This window comes from Oryzias latipes, chromosome 14 (assembly GCF_002234675.1).
Source record: "Oryzias latipes chromosome 14, ASM223467v1".
NCBI classification, from domain to species: Eukaryota; Metazoa; Chordata; class Actinopteri; order Beloniformes; family Adrianichthyidae; genus Oryzias; species Oryzias latipes.
The window spans coordinates 12,994,812-13,012,384 of record NC_019872.2 but is presented as its reverse complement, the minus strand read 5'-3'; the positions used below and the strand labels follow the sequence as shown (position 1 = coordinate 13,012,384).

At 38.9% G+C, this 17,573-nt stretch overlaps 1 protein-coding gene across 2 annotated transcripts; it reads left to right on the top strand.

The window, feature by feature from the left end:
* Positions 1 to 245: 245 nt before the first annotated feature.
* On the top strand, positions 246 to 12,951 carry LOC101168066 (transcriptional coactivator YAP1). Of its 2 annotated transcripts, XM_023962584.1 has the most exons (9): positions 246 to 480; positions 810 to 1,029; positions 1,840 to 2,039; positions 2,517 to 2,665; positions 5,255 to 5,356; positions 5,585 to 5,679; positions 5,802 to 5,920; positions 9,443 to 9,543; positions 10,618 to 12,951. In XM_023962584.1, the coding sequence occupies exons 2-9, from the start codon at positions 838 to 840 to the stop codon at positions 10,791 to 10,793; spliced, it is 1,134 nt and encodes a 377-aa protein (XP_023818352.1). In that variant the 5' UTR covers positions 246 to 480; positions 810 to 837; the 3' UTR covers positions 10,794 to 12,951. The 2 variants fall into 2 exon arrangements, with proteins under 2 accessions (XP_023818352.1, XP_023818353.1); XM_023962585.1 differs by lacking the exon at positions 5,255 to 5,356.
* The last annotated feature ends 4,622 nt before the right edge of the window (positions 12,952 to 17,573 follow it).

The window sequence follows — 17,573 nt, the reverse complement described above, 5'->3', positions numbered from 1 at the left end:
TCACCAAACTAAATAAAAGGGGAAAAAAAGTTTAAAAAGTGAAGGAAAATAAAATATGCTGACTGCATAAAACTGTACTATTTAATAATGAAGTATCGAGCACTATCAAAAATGATGAAATTATGGAGATCCAGATTTGTTTTTGTTTTTTACTTTTATATTAATTTATTTTATTTAAATGTTTGCAATGATGGTTTACAAATCTGTCTGTTAGTGCAACTGCGGCAGCTTTAAACCCTCAACCCCGCCCCTGCGCGCTATCACATGAATCTGGACCGTGCGCTGGATGTGAGAAAAGCTTGGAGATCTCGGAGAAAGCCTTATCCCCCCCCCGAAGTCCCTTTATTTCATTTTTCTTTCGTAAGAGGCCCTTTCCTCCCCTCGGACTCTCGGGGTTTGATTTCGCTGAGGTCTGAGGAGCGCACAAGCCCGTCTGGCTCCTGCAGGACTCCGGAGAGGAAACGCTCTGGCTGCTTGAAGGTATGTGGGAGGCAAGTCAGGAACTGCTCTCCAAACTTTTGTCGGCGATCCGTGCGTCAAAACGCCTGTTTAGTTTGGGGCTTTTGTGTTCCCCCCCCCCCCCCCCCCAAACAGCTGATTTACTTTAGAGAAGTTAGAGGAAAACAAACACGCACAGACGTAAAAAATAAGGGGAAAAGGGGGGGAAAAAAGGGTGGGGGGTGGGGGAGAAAGTGTAAACAAATGTGATCATAAGTTGCGCGCTTGCTGCGCTCTGAGTCTCCAACTTTTTTCCTGTTTGCTCCACTGAAATTTTCTTTAAGGGGTTTGTTTTGTTTTGTTTTTTGGAGATTTGCTTCGACTCTGACTTCTGGCGACATGGACGCGCACCGGAGCGGACGGCAGGTCGTGCACGTCCGCGGGGACTCGCAGAAGGAGCTGGAGGCCCTGTTCAGTAGGGTGATGAACCCCAGCGAGGCGTCCAGGCAGCCGTCGTCGGTTCCGATGAGGATGAGGAAGCTGCCCGACTCCTTCTTCAAGCCCCCGGAGCCCCGCGGACACTCTAGACAAGTACTGGTTCTGGTTCTGCAGAACCATTTCCTCTCCCAAATAGTAGCTGCTCACCGGCACTGACAGGCTTTAGATGGCCTCAGTAAACCATATATATAGTCTGCTTTAAGTGAAGATCTGTAGAGAAATGGATGCTTAGATGCAAAATCTGGAGCCAGTTCAAACCAGCAGATTCGTTTTTTTACACAGAACCTTTTTGTTTCTATCTGCATGAAATGAAAGTATCCACTTACTTTAAACTTTTCTCAACGTTCATTAGGGACAGAAGTTGTTTGCTGATAAAACATATATAAATAATTCACAATAATCCATAAAAACATGATCTGAAGGTTGAATAATTAAAAAAAATGGATTTCCTTGTTGCTGTGATTTTATTGAAGTCTTAAGTTGTGTGACAGCTTTGAAACTTCGGAACGATTGCAACCATCAGGTCTTACTTGGATCTGATTTGTCGTGCCTTCATGTCATTTATGGTTACAAAAACATCCAGTTTTCCTTTTAGAAAAGCTGCAGACGCTTTTATCCAAACATCGCAGCAACATGTCCAATTAAAAACCAAAATACGTTTTATTACGATAAATATGTGTTTTTTGATTTGTTTTAATTCTAGACTTTAATGAAACCTAGATTTCTTTCTTAAAACATCTGCAAAGAAATGTTAACAGCAACGACAGCATTTGGTTGAGATGGTGGACTGGCGCCGGCGCCGGTTCAGTTTCAGCTGCTGCATCCATCCTCTCATGGTGCGGTTCTGGTGTCTGTTTGGGAAAATCTCTGCACGCTTTTTCAAATCTGCCCGTTTCTCGTCAGGCCAGTTCGGATGGAGGCGTGTGTGGTTCCCTCACTCCCCATCACAGCCGGACGGTTTCCGCCCCCGCTGCGCTCCCCGTCAACTCCCTCTCCACCCAAGCAGCAGATGTCGCGGCGACATCGATCATACCTGACGATGTGCCACTCCCCCCTGGTTGGGAAATGGCCAAAACTCCCGCTGGCCAGCGATACTTCCTGAAGTAAGGTCTTCCTCTGGGTTTATCACCGGCTTGCATCGGTTGCTCTGCAGGTTTCTTTAAAGCGGGTTCTTTGTTGTGAGGCCGTTTCTAGAAAACATGTTGGTCATGATTGGTGCAAGAGGATTCTTCAATATTAGTAAAGTTATTTAGATCTTCTAAGACAACAGTTTTATCTGTTATCCACTTAAACAGATAAGCTTTATAACCAAAGAGCAGATGAGTTTCATCCATTTCTCAAGGAGTTAAAAAAAAAATAGGGCCTCTGTCATAATCGGGTAGATTTAAACTAGTTTGACGACTAGTTTGGTGTCTTGACAGCTCACACACCTGTCAAAGGTTTACAGAAGCGCAGTTAGTGGCATTTGTCTGAGTGTAGATGCATCTGGTTCTTCAGGTAAAGCAGGTCCAAGCTGAAACCCTTTAGGTTACAGTGGTTCAACAGATGCAGACCTGTTTAGACCTGTCGTGTGTTTGCAGTCACCTGGATAAGACAACCACGTGGCTCGACCCTCGTCTCTCGCAGCTCCAGTCGGCTCAGCATCCCATCGCCAACGCCCCGGTCCATTCCCACTCCTTCAGCAACCCTGCGCCCACCACACAAGCACAAAGCGTCAACCCGGAGTCAGGTATCACTGCTCTTGGTCTCATCTCAATGCCCTGCTTCTGTCTCAAGCTTGGACCTTCCTTTTTGTAGCTGCGCTCCATCTTCAGGGTCAGATCCTTGCTGGGTGTTATTTCCCTGGGATTTCTTCCTGGTTTCCTCATCCCTGCCTCTGGGAAGTTTAGTGGGAAATGAGCGCTCACATTTAAGTCCAGTGGTATGATGGAAGTGCTAAAAGGAGATACGGGCTTGGAGGAACGCTTATTCACACCCAAATGAAGGAAGTCTAACCAATTAGACTGTTGTAATCATGGTTTGAAAGCATTTTAAGAGTCTGTTCACTCAAACTCCAACAGCTAAAAGCATCAAACTGATGAGACTTGGGTTGATGAAATGATAACCTCATGCAATTATAACCACATAGGTCAGGGGTGTCAAACTCATTTTCACTGGGGGCCACATCAGCATGGCTGTCCTCAAAGGGCCAGATATAACTTGAACATGTAACTAAATGTAATTAAAACTAAACATAACTACTCCTTAATGTTAAATAACTCATTATTTATTTATTATAAGTTTTTTTAAGTGACAATTACAGTTGCATAAAAAACTTATGTCTGCTTGTTACTTTAGCATAAATCCTTTTAAATTTGATTCTTTCAGGGTAGGTTATATGAACAGTGTTTAAGTCCTAATGTTTAGTTGCCGAATCCCATATTTCAAGTCAGATTCCCCCTAGATATGAATAAATGCACCCCAATTTTTATTTTTTATTTTAAGAAATTAAAAACTTTTATGCTCTCGCGGGCCACATAGAATGACATGGAAGGCCACATTTGGCCCCCGGGCCTTGAGTTTGACACATGTGACATAGGTGGTTCCATTTTCAAAAGTACACTAGTACGGGTACAGTACTTTTGCCTGAGTACTGGGTTCAAAATCCAGCCCTGATGCCAAGAGAAATTTGGTCAGAGTTCTTAAAAGTCCCACTCCGATCATATTTTGATCTATTGTAAAATTGTTGCAAATGGTCTTTAATTATGATCAAGACGTTTTCGTCCATCAAAAACCTGTGGTGTTTTCTAGAAAATAGTTTCTGCAAAGCGGCAGTTGTTAATTCCAAATTTGCCTCTAATTGGCAACTCCGCCCCCCCTTCCCCTCCCCATTGCTGAGAAGTGGAAGCTTGAGGCTGCCCATCGTTTTTTCTACGTCACAAATACGATCTCTTTAAAATAGTATCTTGTCTTGAGCTCCTGATTCAAAGCAATTTGAATAAAGAAATACTCAAAGTTTGATCTTAGTTTTCTTAAAATAAGTGCTCAATCATGAGAAAGAATGCCACAAGAACGTGTAAAAACAACAAAACCCCAATTTTCATTGAACTGGGTCTTTAAATCCTTGGATTTTTTTTCTATATCCCAGTCACTTTATGTTAAACTCTCTGCATGACGCATTGCAACTGCAGCAGTCTGCAGAAAAACAGCTTCATGCTTAACATGCTTTTGAACCGGCTTCAGTGTACTACTGCAAGATACTAGCAGTCTTACTGATTAAAAAAGGTGGTGATCACCTGTCATGATAGACTTTAATGCTGGAAAACATTTCAGCTCAACAAAGTTGACTTAGTGGAGTCCAGAAAAATGCTTCAGTTATCTTTTAATCCCTGTTAACTAGTAATTTGAACTTCCAGATTGAAGCTCATTGGAAAAACAAAGGTAGCTGAAGCTAGATTCTGATCAACCCCCATTGTTTGCATATGCAACTCCCCCAACACACACACACAAATAATTCAACATTTCCCTGTTGTATTATCCTTTGTTTAAAAAAAAAAAGGTTAGCATGATGCCATGAGTATGTTTTATCACTTGACAAAAATTAATGGCTCAGCAATATGTTGAAATCTATAAGTCTGAACCAACCAATTGGACATCCATCTATCTATTTTCTAAACCGCTTAATCCCATTTTGGGGTCACGGTGTTGCTGGAGCCTGTCCCAACAATTGGATGGTCCGCCTGTCCACCGCAGGTCAACACAGAGACATATAAGCCCTAATTAAACAACTTCAGGTTTTTTTTCCAGATATTAAAATGAAAAAAATATCTTCTTTTTTTTCAATCTGATACAGGAGAAAGAGCTAAAAGTGTTTTTTTTTTTCAAGCGCAGCTGGCAGAATCACTTCTTGTCTGTTTATATATCTTCAGCTGTGTTAATGTTTCACCTTTACATGTGTTTAGAGACAGTGCTGCAGCGCTTTTGGTGAATCTCAGTAGATGAAGGCCAACATTTGTGGCGCTTTTGTGCTGTGATGCTGTCGGACTGAACAGACCCTTCAAAACCTGCTTTCAAATCCTTCTATTAGTCATTTCTCTGCGTGTTGGTATCAGCGTGGGTTCACATCGACAGGACTAAACTTAACCCAGGTTGGAAATGATGAAATACACAAATATCCTACTGATATCCCCACTAACATCCACTTCTATTCATAAAACCTCTGCAAACTTCAAGCTGCACAAACATTTGAGGCCGTGGGCCAGACTTTACTCTTTCACACAGCACTTCATGTGCTCCATCTGCCATTTGCCTTCTCACTGTGTATTTCGCTGCTATTCAGGTCCACTGCCTGAAGGCTGGGAGCAGGCTGTGACTCCAGAGGGAGAGATGTACTACATCGATCACATAAATAAGACCACCACATGGGTCGACCCGCGTCTAGGTAGCACACTATCAAATTTGTGTCTCCTGAGTTGACAATTCTTGTTTGTCAATTAGAAAGCTTTTGTTCTAATGTTCACCATCACTGGTTGCTGTTTTGCAACAAAGAAGGAAACGGTCTCAGAGTTTTTTGAGTTCATGAGTTCTCTCACCCTGGAAAGACATTAGTCATACAACTATTGTTTTGTTCTGTTTTTTTCTTTTCTTCTGCATGAATATTGTGTTGCAGCTCAGAAAATGAGCCCTGGTGTCCTCAGCTTGGCAATGCAAAGGCAGGAAAAGCTCAGATGCAAGCAAGGCGCGCCCCCACAAGTCACACAACAGGTCAGAGGTCAAATAAACCAGGCTGCTGCCCCAAAACCACCGGACTCTAGGATGTTTGGGTTGTTGCTTGTATGGCTGTTGATCACATGAAGTCACATGCAGAACTCTTATTTGTGTGACAGGAGGGAGCAGGAAGGAACCAAATGTCTGCTGGTTTGGACCACGACAGGAGCGGTCAGGTACTTGTCCCATCAGTGGATGCCAGGATCCGAGCCCCAAACCATGAAACTGCAATGAACGGGTGAGTCTTAGAGCACTTTAACATCGTGTCACTGTGATTTTTTCTTTGTTCAAACTTTCAAAATAAAGTCGGGTACAGTGCACCAGAGTGTGAAAGAAGAGAATTTTCATGTCCCAAAATTAAGCGACAAACTCTGTGCAATTTGAGGGGAAATTAGAGAGCCAAAAAGTGTGTATCTAAAAGCATTTTAGGGCATCTGCAGGTGGTTTAGTCTGCTTTGAAAACCAAACCCTAAACCAAATCAAAGAGTGAACCTTTATTTTACACTAATTCCAGCCCATTCAACTGGAATCTGCTCGGCTATCCCGATGTAAAAACACCTTTAATCATAACTAAGTCATGGTCAGTTGGTGACATAAAAAAAAGTAATTTAGCTGTTCTAACTTTTTTTGTTGTTGTTGTAAAAATGAATGTTTAAAATTTTTAAATTGTAGAATAAAAACTAGAGAAAGAGCACTTCCTTTCTTTGTCTAATTACAAATTAGGATATTGTGGAAATGTCTCATGGAATTCTGGTCAGGCACAAACCACAATTATCAATATCTCCTCCATGATCAGTTTTGTTCCAGCTTTTTTATTGAATTTTTTAAACATATTACCATGCAGAGCATATTTTCAAGAAGTAATAGTTTTTGAACATGGATACAGCTCTGTGTTTTGAAACTGTTGCCACCTCCCTGCTGGCACCCGAGTTTCTGATTGGTCAAAGTTGAACTGGTATAGCTTTCAACGTGCGTTCAGTGGCCGTATGTTGTGGACATAGAGCCTGAAAAACGACTGAAAAACGTGTGTAGCAACGTGGGAACGCATTATATATATATTTTTTAGGCCGAAATGCGCATTTATATGTGCGTTTACACCTAAGTTTCCTTGGAAGTGGTCGTTTGAACGTGCATTGAATTCACTGTGAATGTAGCATAAGACAGACACCTGCTTTATTGTAAAATCCACAGGGGAAGGTTGAAAACTGGCTTCAGTTTTGTGTTGATACATTTTTTAAGAATTGTTTTTCATATACAGATGACATAATAATTTTTTTTAGACATATGCTTTAAAGAAAAATAGGACAAGGTAAAAAAAAAAACAAGATTTGTCCACAGTAATTGTTCAAATTGTATTAAGTTCCCTTTATTTTAACTGTTACCCCAGCTCCTTGTGTCTTTTTTTACACATTTATGACAAAATGTAATGTTTTTCCAATTAATCTCCAAGTCATAGCCTTTTAGCGTAATATCAGTAAGAGTTGTGTATCTTTCCTGCACCTGTATCAACTAAAACCTCCTACCTCACCTGTGGCTGTCTATTCTCTCCACCTGGTTCAGCTTTCTACTGCCACCCAATGTGGTGAAAAAGTAAAAACCGCACACACAACAATAAAAGCATACAACATAGGCAGGTTTCCTACCTATAAAAAGAAACTTTTTATAGGTAGACACTTTCCTGGTGCAATTGATGGAGTTTTAGCACTGGATTTCAACACGGCAACGCTACAAGTTTTATGTTACATAGATTGTAGAAAACGATGGCAACTCTGGAAAGACTCACCCAGTCACATGACCAGTGATCTCTGTTTTTATGTGTAGTTAAGTGACTGAGTTACAAGCTGTATTTCCATTACACATATGCGCAAAACTTTATCAAAATTACAGAAATGTCGAAAAAAAACATTTACACTGCTCCCATTAAATCATAATTATGTGAATAAACACAAACCAACTCACACAATAAGTCATACAAAAAACATGGTGACTGATGTGAGCAGTACTTTAATTTACAGCAGATGCCTTTAATTTCTGCCACATCACTAGCGCTCATTATCATCTATCGAAAGAGGCGTCAGCATCTTATTCAGGCTATGGAGCGTCAAGCTGCTTCCACGGGAGAGCGGCCACGAATGAAGCCATTTTGGGAAATCCTAGTTGGTGATTTTACAGAGGAGCTGTGGATCCAACAAGTCCCCATGACACGCTCACCTTTTGTGTGCTGCTGTGCTGAGTTCAAGGCAGCCGGCTACTACCAAGAAGTGCATTGCATTGCAGTTGCTATCTGACTCATTTAATTTGAAAATAGTGTCTCCATTGCAGTTTTGCAAAGTATGTCAATTTTGTTACGCCTCAAAAACCACCTCCTCCAAGCGCAAAACTTTTCTTTTTCAATAAATGGGAGTTGTTGTTTTTTTTATTCCCAGCTAAATTATCACGTTTCCATTAAGAAAATGTCACAAATCCAATTTCAGAGTCAATGGAAACACAGCTAGTGTCTACCTTGTAGAGTTGACTGTTCTACATTTTTTTAACTGTTAATTTGTGAATATATCTCTCTATTTGTTTTGTATAGACCGGTTTCTTCCATCCATTTTTCCTTACCAGTTATTCTTGGTAAGGCAGGTTAGGCATTTGACAGTTCACCAGTCTGCCACAGGGTCAAACAGAGACAGAACCACATACGCTCGCACTTAAGTGAGGTAATTTAGAGCAAATATTCATATGAAGCATCTCTTTGACTGTGGGATTCAGCCAGAGTGCCCACACATGTACAGGGGAGAACATGCAAAACTCACACAGAGAGGATCCAGCTAGGACTTGAACTAGGGCCTTCTCGCTGTGAAGTGAGAGTGCTAAACACTATACCACTATGCAGCCTGTAGAGCAATTTTACTATGAAAAGAAATGTTCTTTTGTGAATAGGCAGTCTGCTCTCTGATGCTTTGAGAAACCAAGCTACAGCCATGTAGCCGTAGCCGTTGTCTCTATATGCAGGAACAACTAGAATCAGTAGAATGCAAAACAAAGTTTAAGGTTAAGAGAAAGCGAGAAACCCCTCCACCATGCCTCATGATCTGCTGAATTTTATGAACTAGCAGGCCATTTCAAAATGTATTACAAAAGGCGGATACGCTAAAATGAAACTTTTTTGCAAACCAAGAAAAACACCTGATTTACAAAATGTGGTGGCAGTAGTGTCATGATTATTCTGTTTAGCTCTATCGTGCTTTGGGAGCCCTACAGAAAAGTACATTGTGGATTAAATGAGAGCATTCAACGATGTTTACTTGGGAAGGTTCTTTCACTTTGTCATAATTTAGGTTAAAAAATGCAACAAGCATAACAAAGCTCAATCACTGTGGTGACTTCATGTTAAAATAAATGTTGCAAACGGACCACAAAGAGGTATTTAAACTGAGGAAATTTACCAACAACCCTTAGGCTGCTGGACTAGACTTAAGCTTATGTGTTATAATGATCAATAGTTTCAGGAAATTCTTAGTTGAGAAGATGGAACCAAAGGCAACAGGGAAGGGTGCACTTGCTTTAGCCACTCCCAACACACAATTTATGACAATAAGGTTTTGAACTTCTGAAGAGCTTATAGTTTTCAACAGTTTTCTCAACCACAACCTTCGAACACCATGTGAGCGCTCAACAAACCCTTTGTCTCTGCTCTCCACTGTTGGTCTGTGAACTGCACATGATGAGCCATCCTCACAATGTTTTCCAAATGTTTGTCATTTTTCTTCCTCAGAGCTCACTCTCGCAATGAGAGCACGGACAGCGGTCTGAGCGTCAGCAGCCTGCCGCGCACGAACGACCACATGCTGAGCCCTGTGGATCACATGGATACTGGTAAGGCACTGAAACACACAAAACTGTTTCTGTGGTTTGCAAGGAAATCACTTTCTGATTGTTGGAACTGGTTTATTTCAAGCAATTAAAACAAGGAAAAACTAAAGAAGACGAAAGAAATATATATCTGTACATAGATATATCAAATTTAGTTAGGATTATTGGTCATTAATTGATTGGAAAGTAAAAACAATTTTTAATTAAAAGAGGATAAAAACACACTCAGGTACAGAATACATGTTATCTGTCATTATAGGAAAAAAATCTAAATATTCATAAACAATAGTAATAACGATTGAAAGCCCTTTGAATGCAGTACCAGTAGAGCTAGGAGTTTGGACGGTTTGAATTTTTGAGTTTGGACAGGGTTGGGGTATACATTCTTGAATTTATTACGCCTAGACGGTAGGTCCTTTTTATGGCAAACAATGTGCATGTATATGTTAATATATTCCCTTTGGTACATAAAATAAATTAAATTAAATTAAACATTAGTTATGCTATTGAGTTATTTTCCAACCCGGAAGTAAGGTGGTTGATCTCTGATGCTGCCGCCCATTTCATGAGGTCAACCTAAAATCGGCCTCAGCCGCGTTACTGCGCCTCGCCAATAAAAGCAAACAACATCCAAACATTTGCAAAGATGGATGTGCGTATTGTGCAATAAAAAGGAAAGGAGTTTAGCCGATCACTACTAGCTCCACGAAGAAAGTGGGTGTGCGTGTTAGCCTGGGGTCCGTGCTGGCAACGCAGACTCTTCCTGGAAGGGGCGGTTCTAACTTGTCTACCTTATCTCGTTTTTGTGGGTTGGGAAGGGCTGGTGCTCTTTTTAGAGGAATACTCAGATGTGTGAACAGATCAAAATACTGCGTTGGGGTTTATTTTTGTTAGCAATTAATATTATGGTACACTTAAAAGCTCAAAATATTTATTTTGCGTGGTAGAGGCCCTGAAGCATAACCTAAATTTAAAAGCTGTGCTTTGGTAAACATTTTTGTTGCATAAAATACAGGTTAGGTGCAAGGAAAAGGAGTTCATAGGGTCTTGTTTATTTTTTATTTTTTTCCCGGTCAGGTGACCCCAGTGAACCCCCATCGATGGCCCTGCAGGAGCCGATGCTCCCCATGAGTGAAGGCGAGGAGCTGATGCCCTGCATCCCTGAAGGTCTGAGCTCAGACCTCCTGATGGATATGGAGACTGTTCTCTCCGGCTCACACATGGACAGGGACAATCTGCTCACCTGGCTATAGGCACAGGGCACAGCCACCAGGCCAGGCATGACTTTCCATCACGTCTCCGTAACATGACTGCGAGTTCTGAAGTATTTTTGGATTCAAAATTGGTACAGAACATAATTTAGTTGCGTGATGGATGCTAACTCTACTCACAGGAATGAGTGAAGCGACAGTCTTACACGGTGGTAAGCAGCTTGTTTTCTTGTCTGCTTTCACAGTGATGCCAAGCTGATCAACATCTTTTTGATTCTTTTATTATTATTTTTTGCCTTTAAGCTTAATTGATGCTTTGCCTCTGGTTGAGCATGTCACATCTATTTTTAATAACTGTTTCCAACAGTTAGGAAGGGTTTGTAACAGACTATTTTTTACCACAGAGTTGAGGAAAGTTGTTTCTGTACTCGTTACCAAAAATTCGTAGATAGCAATGATGCTGCAAATTAATTTTTTTAAAGCTAAATATTGGCCTACAGGATCAAATGGTGACACGTTGCTCCATCTGCACACAGTAACTTTTATTTTTAGAAATTGATTAGATCCAGCCAAGGTATAAGCTCAGAAACTATTAATACTGCAAAGACGGCATAAAGGGGTGAAAGGGGGCCCCCTGGTGGTAAGCTTGAAGAGAATTTAACACTAATGGAGTTGATCTTTGCTCCCAATCTGTCAGTGATAAAAGTTTGCAAATGTTTTATGCTAAGGTGTTCTTGAAGCAGAAAGTCTCAGTCTGAGCCGACAGATCAAAGTTTTTATTAAGCACCTTCAAAAATACCAGAGAACTGACAATGACTTCTGAGTCTTGGGTCATCTTTGCTTCATACAAAGGATGTCTTCAGTCAACGAACTCATGATCGATGTCATGCAGACCGACACAAACAGGATTTCCCCTCAGAAACTGCCAGAAAAACTTCTTTGGTCTTGTTGTTTGCAGTTTTTTTCCCCCAAACTGACCCACCGCCATTCAGAAATAATGCAAAAGTCTTTCTGTCTTAGGAAATTACTAATATATTGACCCTGTTGATGCAGTTTGACTGTGCCTACCGTTGAATATAAACTTTGAAACATTATCATTGCTTATCATCAACTTCAAAACTCGATTGTAATATTTCCCTTGTTCATTTATTTTAGCTTCTTTTTACCATATTTTGCCATTTAAAGTCCTGAGTTTCATCTCATGGAAACTCTAACTTTTGAAGTGATATAAAACTTTTACAAATCGTATTTATATCACTTTTTTACCCCAACATTAATTGATATGTTAAAATTGGCTTCATAAAGTGTGCGTTTGCTCTTTGTCTTGCCCTTTTGCAACATAAAACTGTCAATTTGGTGAGGAATCCTATCATCTGGAGGACATTCAAGGATTAAACAAATCAGAGAGACTCAAATATTCAGTATTTAAAATCTAGTCTAGAAAACATCATTTAAGTATTTGTCTTAGTTACATTTTGAATTCTGAATTTATAAGGAGCAGATTGGACACCATTTTGTGGACTTTCCAGTTCACTACATACAGGAACAATTCAAAAAAACATCCTTAATTTGTCAATTATACAAAGATTTGTTAATGGCACTCTACAGGAAACATAATCCTCTGTGACTAAACATGAAGAAAATAGACTTTTTTAATGTATTTTAACTTTATAAAAGCAACACAATTTGGGGAAGGAGTTTATGTCAGTTCCAAACATAATCAGCAATAAGTATCCATCTTTTATACTACCTCCTATACAACAAATATATCATCATTTTTTTTTATCTGTTTGGTTATTTCTATTTTATGCTTGTACTATCCACAATTTAAAAAGATAATGTATTATTCATACGTTTTTTTCCCAATCAGCCCTAATTTGAAAAATAATTCATCTTGCTGAGGTACTGCAGAGATAAAAGCCTTAAGTCACAGCTCCCCCCCCCAAAAAAAACAAAGTTTGTATTCCCCTTACAGTCAATGTGCCGCTCGTGAAGAAAAGCACTAACTAGATTATTATTTATCGTAGCATGCATGTCATTTGCTATATAAATTACATATGATGTTTATTGACTTATTTACAGACTTTTGTGGCAGTCAGGTTTGATTTTTTTTATATCTGTTTATGCATGTTTTATATAAAATCCTTTGTAATCATTTTCAAGAGTTCCTGTTTAATAAACTTTTAAATATAATGTTTCATTATGTGTTCAATTCATTTCCATTTTCTGGGGGATATTTTATGATTCAGGAACTGAAATAAGGGATTTTGGTTTTGCTTGTATTTAAACTATAAAAATGTGAAAACCAGCCATGTCCCTTTGTGTTATCCACTATAATTGTGGGTAAGGGTTAGAGTTCTGCATCGCTCTGCGTCCATCATCTTTAGGACAGATGTGGGAGATGGTATAGCAATGAGGATGTATGGAGACAAGTTTCCTCATCTTGGCGTCTTGAAATAAAATGTTGCTCAAAGTCTTTTTTTTATCAGATAAGACGGACCAGAATAGAATAGTTTATTTACTCCATGTGGAAAACTGGATTGCTACAATAGCTCAACAACAGCATCAACAATAGTATTTTTTATAAAAAAATATATAATCAACAAAAAGTATTATAAAAATAATAGTTACAAATTCACAATACGTGTTAACAAATTATAAAGTAATTAATTAATTTTAATTTATTTACTATTAAGGGTTGAATTAAATAAATTGATTTATTACTACTATTGTGAAAGATTTTCTGTTATAAAGTTCCTTGAAGAATCCCATTGCTGAAGGTTAAGACTCCTCTGCATTTTTTGCAGCGGGTGGGATAGATTTTGCAGAACCCTAGTCTCCACCTCCTCCAGGGCCACAAGTTTACCAGTTCAGTGGCCTTGTGGAAGAGTGTCCAGCCTCAGACAGCCTTCATCTTTGTTCTGTTTAACTTCAGCTGGCTCTCCATTCACCGTGTAACAAAGCGGTTGATCACGTCCCTCAGTCTCAGTTCTTCCCTTCAAACGTCCAACCATGGCCGTGACATCAGATAATTTATGGAGAGGACATAACTCAGTGCAGTACTTTGGTAGATAAGAGGGGGGACGGCTCAGTTCCCTTGGGGGCCCTGACATTATTAATCAGATAGTCAGACTCACGATTGTGCAGTCTCACAAACTCTGCTCTTCTTGTCAGAAAGTTATTTAACCAAGAGACAGGGGGAATATCCACCTGCACACTTTCCTGTTTGTTTTTCAGCAGCCTGGCACTGCTGGAGAAGTCAAAGAACATGAATGCGGACAAAAGTTCTGGGATGTCCAGTCAGGTGTAAAGCCCTATGCAGCAGATGGATGATTGCATCGTTTTTCCCAATATGAGGCTGATACACATACTGCAATGGATCCTGTGACGAACACAAGGTATGCCAAAACCAGTCTTTCCATGACCTTCATAATGTGCGGGGTCAATCCCTGTAGTCCTCTAGTGCAGCAGGAAATCCTTTTTTAGACACTGAGACCAAACAAGAAGTTTCCACAGAAAAACAGCACTTTCTGAAGATAAAGGCTCAGGTGAAGGAGGTGCTGGAAAACTCCACAGAGTTGGCTGGAACGTGCCCTCAGGCCAACACTGATGAACAATTCCTGCAGCATTTAAGTGCCATCAAACAACCTAACAGACTTGTGCACTTCTGACCTTGATGAAGAACTACACAACTGTGTAATTGTAGGATCAGAAAAAGGTTCCAGTGCACACCTTGAGCAATACTTGTTTTTGTGTCTTTCCACTGAGGGCCATGTCCAGATGTTAAAAGTGAGAATCAAAAATACAAAATGAGAAAATTCTAAATGTCTAAAATGTTGTTAAATAAATTAAAAATAGAAAGCATTTGAAACACAAGACTCTTAGTGAGTTCAAACTGGATGGCATTAAGACTCCAACAGCTCACTCTGTCCTCATGAGGGAGCTTCAGCTTATGTTTCACCACCAGAAGCCTCATCTATGAAGAAAACTATCAATAATTAATAAATCCCTTTATTTACTTAAAACACAAGGATACAAATGTTCATTGGGAACCTATTTAATATATTTTCAATTTCTATTTTCCTGGCTTGCATTCTAAAAACCAACTGCCAAAACTCACAGAATATTGCTCAGGTTTTGGTCATTTTGGGTCTGCTCTGTGAGAGAGACTGAAGAAGTGATATAAAGTACAGGTGAGGGAAAAGAAGAGTGTTTGAAATCACAAGTGATTAACTCTTATGCTATCCTAGGCACCTTACCATTGGGAGTTGGGTCATCTAGACCCACTAGACAGTGCGTGAACCTTTTTTCTTTAATGATTTGTGATCTTCACTGGTGTCCATGGATTACAGGAAATCTTTCCACCTTTATCCACCTTTGTCATGGTAGGGGGAACACGTCAATGAAAGGGTGGGGTCATCTGAGATAGCACAAGGGTTCAATTTGATGTGGAATCTTGCACTTTTTGTAACTCAAATGAAGAAACGCTGGAACTTTTGTTTTTTTCATGCAATTACTCTAAGGATTTCTGGACTCACATAAGGAATTGGATTAATTTAAAACTGAACATTCCCCCTTTAGGTATTTCTGATGTGCTTCTGTTTATGCAAAATCTAGATCTCACTGAAAAGATTACAATCCTGCTTTGAAGATAATCAGAGACAGGATAGTATTTATTAATTATTTTGAAATGAGCTTTTTTTATTTTCGGCAGAACAGGCCGTCTAATGTACTTTGAGTGTGCTTTAACTAACAGAGATTGGCTGTTGGAATAAGAAAATGATCTAAAAGAAGCTAGATTATGGACATGATAAATTCTTTCTTTTATACAGTTGTTCAAAAAATTGTTATTTAGTTTGAGATCTAAGACGTTACATCCATTTGTCTGTAGTTTTGGTAATGAGATAATTGTTCTACGAGGAGTTAATAAAGTGTTCTTTATTAAATGAATCAGAGCAGCAGGAATAGCTCGACATACTTTTTAAAATTCTTTAAGGCTGCAGGTGAGACGGAATTTATTTTTAACTCTTGTGCTATCTTAGATGACCCCACCCTTACAATGACATGTTCTCCCTACCATGACAAAGCTGGAAAGATTTCATGTAGTCCATGGACACCAGTGAAGATCACAAATCATTGAAGAAAAAAGGTTCAGAGCTCTGTCTAGTGGGTCTAGATGACCCAACTCCCAATGTTAAAGTGCCTAGGATAGCACAAGGGGATAAACGAAGAAAATTCAATAAATTACCTTCACTGTCAGTTAAATCTTTAACAAAAAGAATGTTCCTGTCAAACCAATCCTGTTTGAATAAAGATTTTCTACTAACTATTACTGTTCTGTTATTCCATAATGTTGATCCATGAAGGGTAAAATTGTGATTGAATATCATTTTCCAAAACTGAAGAATTTGTTTGTGAAAGTTGGACAAAATGATCTGAATCTTGTTGACTTCAAAATCACATTTCAAATGGAAGTCTCTACCTCCTCAATGTTTAAAGACTGATCTTGGAATATGAAACCACATGGATTTATTATCAATCAGAAGGGCTTTTAAAAAATTAATTCTGAATGTACCAACCATAGCTTCAAAATCTAGAGCTAGAACTAGTTGGGGACGTTTGATATAATGTGTTTTGTTTTTCCACAGGAATTGAAAAATAATTCAGTTAACTTTCTTAATGTTTGGAGGGGATGTGTATAAGGAATAGCATTTAATTTAAATGATAAAAAATTGTGCATGTTTGAGTTCAATATATATCACACAAAAAAACTCTTAATATTTTGTTCATATTCCATAATTACAATGAAACGTTGGGTGAGTTATACCAAAGCCGGGGGCTAGCAGTTCATTTTCTAAATTAATGAAAACACAAGTGACATTTCCATTAGGCTTCTACTAATTTTATTTAAAAATGTTCTGTGTTTTGTTTTTCCACAGGAATTGAAAAATAATCGAGTTAACTTTCTTAATGTTTGCAGGGGATATGTATAAGGAATAGCAGGGTTAAATAATCTTAGAGACACCTTCTGCTTTGGTTAACAGATTTCTCCCAAAAATAGTTAAATCTCTTGTCAACCAGCGGTTTAAACTTTTCTTTATATCAAGCAATCGGTTTGTAATGTTGACTTCTTCCCTTGTTATTGTGTTTTTAGACAATAATACACCCAGATACTTCAGTTCATCAACAACCCTAATGGCTTCAATAGTTTGGTGCTGACATGAGTGAATGGGGAGAATTTCACATTTGGAAATATTTCGTTTCAAGCCTGATGCTTTGCATCGTTTTTTAGAAGTAAAGCAGTATCGTCTGCAAACGGACTAATTTTGTATTACTTTTCAAAAATATAAATACCTTGAATTTCATGACTATGATTTATGAGAATGTTTAATGTCTGAGTGGCTAAAAAAAGTAGCTATAAACAGTTTGGGTGAGATGGGGCAACCTTGTCGGATACCTCTTTTAATTACAAAGCAGGGAGTGATTCCTGGATTTAAGAAAATGGAACTATAAATATCAGTATAGAACATTTTAATAATATTACAATATTTATCACCAAATCCTAAAAATGTCAGGGTTTTGATTAAAAAAGGAATGCTCCAATGTGTCAAATGCTTTATAAAAATCAAGAAATAATATCAGACTGTATCGGGGTCAACAAAGTCACAATAATCCAAAAAATCTACAACTAACCTGATATGATTATGGATATTTCTTCCTTTAATGCATGCTTGGTGACACTCATCCACTACATCCTTCAGTCCTCTGTTTAAACGCTCTGCATACTGGTTCTATATCAGTAACAACAGGAGTTTAGTGAAA